At 36.3% G+C, this 11,335-nt stretch overlaps 2 protein-coding genes across 2 annotated transcripts; both read right to left on the bottom strand.

The window, feature by feature from the left end:
* Positions 1–1,791: 1,791 nt before the first annotated feature.
* On the bottom strand, positions 1,792–11,118 carry LOC114319161 (NagB/RpiA/CoA transferase-like superfamily protein). Its single transcript, XM_028266156.2, has 10 exons — positions 10,954–11,118; positions 10,760–10,878; positions 10,204–10,259; positions 4,891–5,049; positions 4,685–4,784; positions 4,366–4,508; positions 4,077–4,182; positions 2,984–3,122; positions 2,636–2,904; positions 1,792–2,096 (listed from the first exon to the last, which is right to left on the bottom strand). The coding sequence occupies exons 1-10, from the start codon at positions 11,045–11,047 to the stop codon at positions 2,022–2,024; spliced, it is 1,260 nt and encodes a 419-aa protein (XP_028121957.2). The 5' UTR covers positions 11,048–11,118; the 3' UTR covers positions 1,792–2,021.
* LOC145823172 (putative F-box/LRR-repeat/kelch-repeat protein At1g11620) lies at positions 7,169–8,862 on the bottom strand. Its single transcript, XM_082922514.1, has one exon. It carries the CDS (start codon positions 8,457–8,459, stop codon positions 7,320–7,322), a length of 1,140 nt encoding a protein of 379 aa, XP_082778640.1. The 5' UTR covers positions 8,460–8,862; the 3' UTR covers positions 7,169–7,319.
* Positions 11,119–11,335: the final 217 nt, after the last annotated feature.

Here is an 11,335-nt window from a genome sequence, read left to right as displayed (position 1 = left end):
ATGTTACTATGAGGGATAATAATCATATGTGTTGAGACTTTTCAAGGAATTCATGTGTTGGATTTCAAAGAATTTTTTTTATACTTGTTCTTAATGCATTAAAGTGTTATTATGATGGTAAGACTTGGTAGAAGTTAATAAATGTTAAGATTTTTTTTTTTGAAGTGTTATTATGAGGGATAAAAATCATATGTGTTGAGATTTTTCAAGGAATTCATATGTATTAGATTTCAAAGATTTTTTTTTTTTTTTGTTTTTTGTTCTTAATACATTAAACTTTAAAGTGTTATTATGATGGTAAGACTTGGGAGTTTGGAGAAGTTAATAAATGCTAATTTTATTTTTTTTTTAAATAAAAAAACTAAGAAATTTAGGTTGAGAGATTGGAGCTCCCACAAGGCTTAGAGTTAAAAACCCCCCTTTTGCTTAATATATAGTATAGATAGCATATCACCTGTGCTATGCACGGATTGTATTTACAATTATCTATATATGTGAATTGTGATTTTTAAATGTTTTTTTTTAAATGTCTTCTTTTTTCCTTTTTTATATTATATTAAAGTTTAATATTTTGATAATAATCATATGTGTTGGACTTTTCAAAGAATTAAATATTTTTTTTATTATTATATTATATTAAAGTTTAATATTTTGATAATAATCATATGTGTTGGACTTTTAAAGAATTTTTTTTTATGTTTGTTCTTAATGCATTAAAGTGTTATTATGAGAGATAATAATCATATGTATTGGGACTTTTCAAGGAATTCATATGTGTTAGATTTTAAAGAATTTTTTTTATGTTTGTTCTTAATGCATTAAAGTGTTATTATGAGGGCAAGACTTGAGAGTTGGGAGAAGTTAATAAATGCTAAGATTCTATTTTTTTTAAAACCAAAAAATTAGAAAATTTAGATTGAAAGATTGGAGCTCCCACAAAATTCGGAGCTAAAAGCCCCATTTTGCTTAATATATAGTATAAATACTAGCCTATTTATATTTGTTTTAGATTTTTTTTAATATATAAATTATGTTTTTTAAGATTTTTTATAAAAATAATTTAACAACCTTATCACTAACTATAGTGTATAGAAGAAATTAAAAAAGACACTACAGTAACTATACACGAATTGTATGTATAATTATTTGTATGAGGAGATCTTAAATGCTGATCAAGAAATTTTGATCACATCAATAAATGTAGACATGCGAAAAAACATATTAATTGAAAAAAATTAATAAATGTTGATCATAAGATTTTGACCAAATCAATAAATGCTGAGTTATTTTTTTCTTTAAATAAAAAATTTAAAAGATTCAGATTGAGATATTGAATCTTCCACAGGCCTTGGGGGTTAAAAACCCCATTTTGCTTAATATATAGTATAGATAGACTAGCCTATTACCCGTGCTATACACGGAATAATTATAGATATTTGTATTTATTTTAGATTTTTTTTAATATATAAATTATGTTTTTTAAAATTTTTTATAAAAATAATTTAACAATCTTATCATTAACCATAGTATATGAGAGAAGTTGAAAAGAGTACTGCAGTAACTATACATGGATTGTATCTATAATTATTTGTATGAGGAGATTTTAAAGGCTGATCAAGAGATTTTGACAAAATCAATAAATGCAAATATGTAAAAAGACATGAATTGAAAAAAATTAATAAATACTGATCAGAGAATTTTGACCAAATCAATAAATGCTAAGTTTTTTTTTATATTTATTTAATAAAAAATTTAAAAAATTCAAATTGAGTTATTGAACCTTCTACAAAATTTGGGATTAAAAACCTCTTTTTATTTAATATATAGTATAGATGAGCTCCAGGCCATAGCTTACCGGTGAAATATCATAGCAAATGACTAATTCCTATAACTCATATCCAAGAACTGCCTTCTAAATGAAAAGGGAATAACCCTCTCTGTGTCTACCAAATTGAGAAAATTACATTATTATTACAAGCCAAAGTCTGTAGACCACTTCCAAAGCTTGATGCCTCTTCCTCTTATGGGTTACAAGTTGCCCTTTGTACAAAGCCCTTTATGTCAAACGTGTCACTCCCATTCTTTGTGATGACACCCTGATCAAATAACACCCGTTGTTAGACTCAAATTAAGCCAATTATCCTTCCATTTGTTTTGGCAGAATATATTTTTCTATATTTGATTGCGGCTATAAAACTGCTATTGGTTTAGTTCACTCGACATCAGAGTTTCATGCTCTACTCAATCAGTATGGGCTCTACAAAGAACATGGGAATTACCATTCCTACGAGTGCTTGTCTCGAAATGTGCTAGTGGTTGTATTAGTGGTGGAGGTGAGGCGGTGGTGGAGGTGGTGGCCGTAGTGGTAGTGTGGCAGTGGTGACATTGGTAAAATTTTAGTTCGAAAAACATTTTTCACCTATTGAAAAGTAAAAAACATTGTTCATCCAAATAAGCTTCTTTTTTTTTCATTTTTTGTCATACAAAATGCCAGCAAATGTGAAAAATATTTTACAGAAAATGTTGTCCGCCAAAAGAAATGGAGCACACATTTGAAAATGTAATGCTTTTTGGCACTTGTGTGCGCATTGAGAGATAGACAGACACACAGAGAGAGAGAGAGAGAGAGAGAGACCTTTTCTGTAATGATACCACTTATCATATAAGCAGGGGTAACGTCGAATGCAGGGTTCCAGACACAGATTCCAGAAGCAGCAACTTGTTCCCCAAGTCCTCCACGCGAGTTCAGCAATTCCTTCGCAGACCTCTCTTCTATAACAATTTCTTGCCCGGAAGAAAGGGATAAATCAACGGATGTCAAGGGAGCAGCAACATAAAATGGAATACTGTGATGGATTGCACACGTTGCAAGGCTGTATGTTCCAATCTTGTTAGCAGTATCACCTGCATTCAGATCGAAATGCATGAGTCAAACACTAACTCGAAACTTAAAGCGCATGTATCGATTAGGGTACTGAAGTACCATTTGCAGCCACACGATCTGCTCCAACAATGATGGCGCTCACGCGTCCAGCTTTCATTAGTGCAGCAGCAGCCGAATCTGTTATAAGAGTAGCGGGGATATTATCATGCACCAACTCAAAAGCTGTCAGTCTGGATCCCTGCAACAGGTTCAATACATAAAAAGGTATACATACATATTAGCATATATGTTTATATGAAACTTACACTGTCGACAATCAATGACAAATATAGAGGGGCAGCTGTCGTTGTCATGGTGTGTATATTTCTGTTGTGATTTCCAACCCAATTTCAATAGCCAAACTTCTACAATGAATGCATATAAAGGTTAATTACACTTGATGAAACTATGATTATAACCAACTTGAGCTCGTTTGGAAGTGTTTTTTGTAGTGGCTTTTTGGCTAAAATATGAGGTGACAAAACTAATATGTTTGGGAAGGATTTGTTGGCTTTTTACGAAAGAAAACGTGCAAAAAGTAGATTGAATGGAAAGGATCTTTGAATTTTTCGTATGAATTGAAAACTTTTTGGTTTTTTTAGTTATTTTTTGGCTTTTTAGCTAAAATTGTTTCTACCCAAACGAGGATTCGCATGACATTTTCAACTTCTATAAATGGAAAACGCTAGTGGTTTTCAAAAAATAGTAAACAAAAACCATAATTATGGGTCACTCATGAAAATAATTTTTGGCAGTATGCACTGATTTCTTTTGCTTTCAATAGCAAAGTTTCTTTGTGCAAAGGATGCTAAACTTCAAAATATCTTTGGATAGGCAGTGCTTTCTTTTGCTCTCAGTGGAAAAGTTTGCTTATGGTGGTGGTGACTTTGGGAATATAAGGTAACACAAGTTTTGAAATGATAAAAAATCAAAAAGAATCATATCCAGTGCACAAGCCTCCAGCTTACAGCAGGGTCTGGGAGAGATAGTGGCTAGCCCCCATTATTTTGTGAAGAGGTTGATTCTTGTAGCTTGAACTTACACCACAACATCGGGGGCAGATAGCAGTTGCCATCATGCCAAGCCACGACCTCTACAAGTTTTTGAATGATGCTAATGAAAAATAGAAACAAACACAATTTGAAAAACTTACTTGATTGAATGGACGTGTTTCTGTGCAATATGCCCTCTCTAAAACTCCATTGGCATGAAGTGCACGGATGACTCCTAGAGCAGTCCCATATCCAGCTGTAGCAAGACTACCAAAATGGAATGGCAATTATAAATGAGTTAGAAAATATAACATGGGTTGGCCGCTTCAATGCTTTCTATCAAAATAAAAAATCAAACATAAAATATACATATTAGAAGATCACAAACAGAACACACGTGTATACAGATAAAAACATGGCCTGCACATGGAGAGAGCAAGAGAGGAATACCTGCCAGTGTTGCAATGGGTCAGAATAGAAAACTTCTTAGAGTCTCCCAGCTGTTGCTGAAGAAAACTAGCTCCAAAAGACCCAATTGCTTTATTTGAAGCAACATCATCCTTAAGCATTAGCTCAGCGGCTTCAATGTAAGCCTAACAGTAACAGAAACTGTAAGTGCAATGGAAGATTGATAACAGTGTACACTTTAGCTTCCAGTGAAACCAAATTTCAAGATATGTGAGTACTTCAAGTTTTCTCCTCTTCTATATCCTAATAAACCATAAAGTGGATTTACCTAAGTCAAAGAAGAGAAAAACAGATTCACTACCTGAAAAACAGCCATTGCTTGTGAAGAAGTGGCAGCTGCCTTTGATACGACTTCTTTAAGTTTTGTTGCAGCATCTGAAAGATTTACAGCAGTTGGCCGGCTGACAAAGTACACAAGACATCAGTTATTGCTCAACAATAACTAGAATGTAAGTTATAAACCAAAAACAAAATCAGTGTGTAATAGAAATACTAGTTAGTAATTACCTTGAGACAAGATATTCTAATTTATTTGCGACAAAGGATGCTGCATCTTCAGATGTCCCGTTAAAAGTTTCCACGTTAAACACTTCCACTGCCAGAGAGAGGGCGCCAGCTACAGCAATTGCAGGTGCCCCACGGACAACCATATCCCTTATTGCACACCTGAGGCAATAAGTTAAGAGACTGCTTAAAGCATTTGAAAAGTCTAGTTGACTTCCATGAAATGCTTACAGAAGGTACGGCACTTGGTCACTTGCTAGTAACATATAAAAAAAATAACGAATGCCAATTAAGCATCTAAGCTTTAGTAGAGATAGGGCTTAAGGAAAAGCGGCGAGAAATTTACTGCCCACTGTCTCCAACATGGACTTGACTTGCAATCATGGTCCTACAACATCAAGATGTTGATCGAATACAACAATTATCTTTGCTAATTGAAAGAACAACCATCTCTCTCCAATTAAATGTCTGAATTTGCCTTATCTTGGGTTTTCACCCTTTTCAGGAGTGGGTTTCATGGGATATATAATAGGGCAAACTTCACTTTACCCCTTTGTGATTTGGGTCATGTGTGGTTTACCCCCACTAACATTTGAAAATAACCACATAATGAAAAAATAAATTGATGTATATTATTGATTGATATATTGATGTTTACATTGATTCATATATATAGAAGAGAAGAAGGTAGTAGGTGAAGGGGAGTAGGTGAAGTGTAGTAGGTGAGGAGTAGGTGGTGGTAGGTGATGGTAAATTGGTGGTAGGTGATGGTAAATTTTAACAGCCCCCCGCAAACTCAAGGAGGATAGAAACTAACCAACTTGAGTTTGGAGAGAGTAATAAAACAAGAAAATACATAAAAATAAAAAAGGATAAGAGACACTGTATGGTCGTGTCAGACCATTGGTGAAGACACTGGATGGCGGTGTCATAACGTTGTAGAGGACACTGTATGGGGGTGTCATAACCATGTAGAGGACACTGTATGGTGGTGTCATAACGGTGTAGAAGACAGTTTATGGGGTCATGTCGGACCGTTGTAGCAGACAGTTTACGGGGTCATGTCGGACCGTTGTAGCAGACACTGTTGTGACAGTTGTTGTGACAGTTTACGGAGTCTTGCTGGACCCTTGTAGAAACTAACCGGAATCAATGTCGGGACAGTTTACAGAGTCTTGTCGGACCCTTGTAGAAACTAACCGGAATCTATGTCGGGACAGTTTACAGAGTCTTGTCGGACCCTTGTAGAAACTAACCGGAATCTATGTCGGGACAGTTTACAAAGTCTTGTCGGACCCATGAAGGAGCTAACCGGAATCAATGTCGGGACAGTTTACAGAGTCTTGTCGGACCCTTGTAGAAACTAACCGGAATCAATGTCGGGACAGTTTACAGAGTCTTGTCGGACCCTTGTAAAAGTTGCACCCTCAAAAGGTGTGCCTAATTTTGTCGAAAGGCGTGCCATCAAAAGGCGTGCCCAATTCATCAAAAGGTGTGCCGGGCATGATGGCGAGGCACGTGGGCGCCTTGGCTTGCGTGCCCGTTTGTCGGCTGGTGGTAAGAGGCGCGCGATGCGCGTGGCTGCCTCGGCTATAAGACAGAGGCTGAGGCTGAGGCTGAGGCTGAGGCAAAAAACCTGCAAGAGATATTCTGAGAGAGATTTCTGAGAGAGATTCTGTAACACTCTGTTTTCTGAGAGAGAATTCTGAGAGAGATACTGTGTAACACTCTGGTGCCTAGAAAATGGCTTCATCGTCTTCCCGCGGGCTGCTCACCCTCTTTCCCGACCTCAACGAGTCAACGAGAGAGAGAACTGGTGCGGTGGCACTGGAAACTCAACCAAGCGCCCCGGAGTTTGCTCCGTTGAACTTTCCGATGCGGTCGGTGGAGCAAAGAATGGCAGTGCAGTCAGATGTGGAGGCCAATCAGTATACTTTGAAGGCATGTGTGGAAAGCATGACGGCGGTCACAAACTTGTCGCACCGGCTGCAAAGTAGGGCAAATGAGGTGCAGCAGTTAAACTCCCAGCTGGCTCTGCTTCAACGCATGTATAAGGATGCGCGAGCAGAGATAAGCGTGCTAAGGGCAAAAAACAAGGAGCTGAAGCGGAAGGCCACCGTGATGTTCCGATTCGGAGGTCCGCCATATGCGGCAGTGGAGGAGTATGGGGGAGTGATCGTGCCCAGTGGAGTGGGAAACACGGAGGCAACACCGTCAAGGGCCGCTGAGGACGGAGGCAAGAAGAAGAGACCGGCGGCAGAGTAGAGAAAAAATCCCACTGTGGGTGTGGTTGTTGTGTTGGTGGTTTTTTTTTTTTTTTTTTTTTTTTTTTTTTATATGATGTACAATTGTGATCGGGGTTGATCGGTGAGAAGAATAAAAGATGGTTTGGTGTGCAAAGCTATATGGGTATGAATGGAATTAGAAAAAGATTAAAAATAATGTGAAAGAAAAATAAAGAAAGAAATAATAAAAATAGATTTGAATAACGAAAAATATATTATAAAATATATATATACAATAACGAAAGTGGGGAACAAGGAGTGCACCATAAATTTTATAAAAAAAGTTTGGGCAGTGGATGCAAAGTGAGGAGAGAGAGTGTTGGGCTGTGTGGGTGGAGAATAAAAAAAAAAAGAATCATACAGCTGTGTGTGTATTGTATGGCAGACAAAACTGAAATTCAGTCCACCAATTTGGATGAGTTGTGACCTGTCTTTCGTGAGATCAAATGCAAAGTGAGGAGAGAGAGTGTTGGGCTGTGTGGGTGGAGAATAAAGAAAAAAATCATACAGCTGTGTGTGTATTGTATGGCAGACAAAACTGAAATTCAGTCCACCAATTTGGATGAGTTGTGACCTGTCTTTCGTGAGATCAAATGCAACAATCCCATGATGCTTCGCCTGCCAATAAACAACACCATCCACGTAAATGCCTGATCTAGGCACAAGCTTCTTGCTGGCAAAGCAAGTCTCTCCAGAAATTTTCCAAGATCCATCAGTGGATGAATAGATCTCAAATTCAGTCGCATTATCAAAGTCGACAGATGGGAAAGCACACACCAGCTTGTAATCAGCCACAAAGTTGAGCAATGATGGTTCAAAGACAAGTACAACAGCAGGATCGAGCCCATGATCAGCATTTGTTTTAGGAAGTTTCTTCAACTGCCTGGTAACAGGATTGCAGATGTAGTAGGGTTTATCCCCAGTCTGACCTTGGCAGCAAATTAGTCCATTGGAAGACGCCCTAATGTCAATGGGCTCGGGCAAAAATTTCAGAGACGGATCCGGAACACCACAAGATTGACGGTCGATGGAGATAAATGATGGTGGGTCCCCCCCAGAGGACTGGCAGAAGAGGCCTGAGATAGCCTGGAAGGTAAGTGACTGGTTGTGGGCAAAGAAAGGAGTTGAAATCTGGAGTGTCCAGTCCCTACAAACACCTTGGAACCTGAAAGGTGATTTTGCAGGAAGGAAAGGAAGAGTGTGCTCCCTTATTATATCCCTAAGGTCCATGTAAATCTTACTGTTCCTGCTGCCCACGAGCTTATTTGGCCTCTTTCCTCGATCCATTGACTTTCACTCGATATTTACTCCACTACTTTGGAAAAACTGATCTGGAATCGGCAAAGAGCTTGTGATCTTGAAGAGTAACAAAAGCAAGAGGAGAGAGAGGATTTGGGCAATGATGGGAAGGTATGTGTAGAAAATAAGCGGAATAGGTTGAGGTCCGGCGGGCGGCCAAAGTGAGGCTGCCACCCGCCGGTGAAGTGGAATTACTAGGTTGTCAACCTTGCTCTGATACCATGAAAAAATAAATTGATGTATATTATTGATTGATATATTGATGTTTACATTGATTCATATATATAGAAGAGAAGAAGGTAGTAGGTGAAGGGGAGTAGGTGAAGTGTAGTAGGTGAGGAGTAGGTGGTGGTAGGTGATGGTAAATTGGTGGTAGGTGATGGTAAATTTTAACACATAACCCCCACGTTGTTTGTGGACTGAAGTGCACCGTTAAAAATTCCATCCAACTTAACAGTAAGTGTGAAAACGTGACAGACATAGAGGGATTATATGCTTATTTTCAACGTTCAAGGTGGTAAATCGCATATGGAATAAAGCACAGGAGGTTAAAGCGCACTTCACCTTCCAAACAAATGATGAAAATACAAGGATATTTTAGTCTTTTTCATTAAATTGTTAATGGGCTTAACGGTATACTTCAGTCCACAAACCACAATAGGGTTATGTGGTCATTTCCAAAGGTTAAGGGGGTAAACTACACATAGCCGAAGCCACAGGGGTAAAATGAAGTTTGCCCTATATAATAATTATAATAGTCCAAACAGAAGACAGATAAAGAAACTAAAGTTCATAATACAAATTTCACAACTAATTTATATGTATGAACTGGGAAATCAATGGGTGGAATAATGTACAAGCAAGAAATATTGCCAGAAACCTCCATCACATCACCAAAAAAAACTTTAAAATTAAAAAACAGAGAGAAAAAACAAAAGTCAAAGGCTTAGGGGTAATAAAAAAAAAGAACCTATATTAATCAGGAAAGCTCGTTTGTATGCTACAATATGAGTGTAGCTATAATATAATATGAGTCATGTAGGTTGATGTGCACCTATGAAATGGAAGAGAAACCAAAACATTTTCGAGGAATCTTCAGAATCATTCCTTTAGTGTGGAACTGGCTTTAGACAATGTCTTCTTGGAGATTTCATCATTATACAATATACTCTTCTTACTATGCACTCTAACTGTATTCGTCTCTTGCTCCTTTGACAAAAGAAATAAAGACTACGTGGGCACAAGAGTAATAAAGCTTAAAAGAGATGAATGTTTGATAAATTCTGAAGTGATGAAATGGAAAGAGACGGAGCGAAACTGGTTTCTCTTAAAATTCACTTTCTGAATATCTCAAAAAGTGAAGAGACTGGAGAGAAAAGAAATTGAATGATTACTAACTTTTTATAATACCAAAATTATCCATCTAGTACCAAAGAAATTAAAACATAAACGATTATTTTGGTAATATAACCTATAATAGTTTTTGTTTTTATTTTTATTTTGATGTAGTCTTTTCAAATAAGATTAAAAATAAATTACTAATATTCTCTTTCATTTTATCTCCAGCTTAACCAAACAAGAGGGAGAGAAAAGACAATCTTTTTCTTTTCTTTTCTTTTCTCTCTCAATTTAACAAATCATTTCTTATCTATTCTTTCCTGCATTTCCAAACAGAACAGCTGATGAAATCAATAGTAAATGGATTTAATTAAAACATAGCAAAAAATCTTACCATCCATCTGTTGAATCTCGAATATCCATGTAGGTAGTTTCAAGAGGAAGTTTTCTCTGTTTTAGAAAAATAAATAAATAAATATACAGAAGTGATCAGCTGAATGAAACAAAAACGAAAAGCCATCAACAACCCATAATTTTTTGCATTTTCCAATGTTATATTATATATATGGCCCAAAGAACATATCTTTGCCTTTTTCATATCAAAATTTGATTTGATTATGTCTCTCAAAACGCAAGATAAAGGACTTTGAGAGAATTCCAGACATTAATTTTAAAATGTGGAAATTCCATGTCAGTGAATTTTCAAAGTTTAATTACATATTCATGAAAAACTTTACTAATTTTACATTTTAATATTTATAAAGTTTACCACTAATTTGAAAATATTTTTCGAAACCTACACTAAAACGAAATTACAACTTTAAAAAACGTTCTAACACAAAACAGTATTAAACAAAATCACTCAACTACTAGCCTTCGGGCATTTCTCAGCTCAAAAAAAAAAAAAAAAATCACTCAGCTACTTCAAATAAAATTATTGAGAGAGAAACCTGATCGAGTAACTGAAGCGAACCGGGTTCGTATCGGATGGAGAGAAGAGAGGAGGAGGAGGAGTCATTTTGGGGTCCATCAGCGAAGTTTGGGTCAGGTGCCATTTGAGATTGGAACCCTACAACAAAGATGAATGAATGAATGAATTATACGTAATTGATCAACTAACCCACTTCAAAAATCGAAGCCATACCTCCGAGAGAGAGAGAGAGAGAGACGGAATCCCTAATTTTCCCGACAGTAGGAGGCTGTAGAGAGGAGTATGGTAGTGGTTTGCTTTCGTGCATTTCCGTCGACAGTGCTTCCAAAGGAATTGGATTCTCTATGAATAATTAAAGGGTAAATTATACAATTTCCTTCACCTTTTGGGAATTCTCTTTTCTGAGATTTAAAATTTTATTATAGATTATTTTTCATGGCAATTTAATTTTTTTAAATATTAATTTTATATTCATTAAATAAATTATATTGATAATCTTCGCATTTAAAAATTATAATTTCCTCCCAAGGTTTTAAAGTAGTATTATTAATTGTCCCTTCAGTTAGCATTAGTTGAAAAAAAATTCATTAAAAAA

This window comes from Camellia sinensis, chromosome 4 (genome assembly GCF_055761805.1).
Source record: "Camellia sinensis isolate YWXY chromosome 4, ASM5576180v1, whole genome shotgun sequence".
In the NCBI taxonomy this organism is placed as follows: Eukaryota; Viridiplantae; Streptophyta; class Magnoliopsida; order Ericales; family Theaceae; genus Camellia; species Camellia sinensis.
The sequence above is the reverse complement of the archived record's forward strand: the minus strand, read 5'-3'. Positions and strand labels throughout refer to the sequence as shown.

Coding starts and splice junctions, on each gene's coding strand:
- LOC114319161 (XM_028266156.2), bottom strand. CDS start 11,047: ATGCACGAAAGCAAACCACTACCATACTCCTCTCTACAGCCTCCTACT. Junction 10,879..10,953: donor TCTCTCTCTCTCTCTCGGAG/GTATGGCTTCGA, acceptor TCTTTGTTGTAG/GGTTCCAATCTCAAATGGCA. Junction 2,905..2,983: donor AGATCGTGTGGCTGCAAATG/GTACTTCAGTAC, acceptor ATCTGAATGCAG/GTGATACTGCTAACAAGATT.
- LOC145823172 (XM_082922514.1), bottom strand. CDS start 8,459: ATGGATCGAGGAAAGAGGCCAAATAAGCTCGTGGGCAGCAGGAACAGT.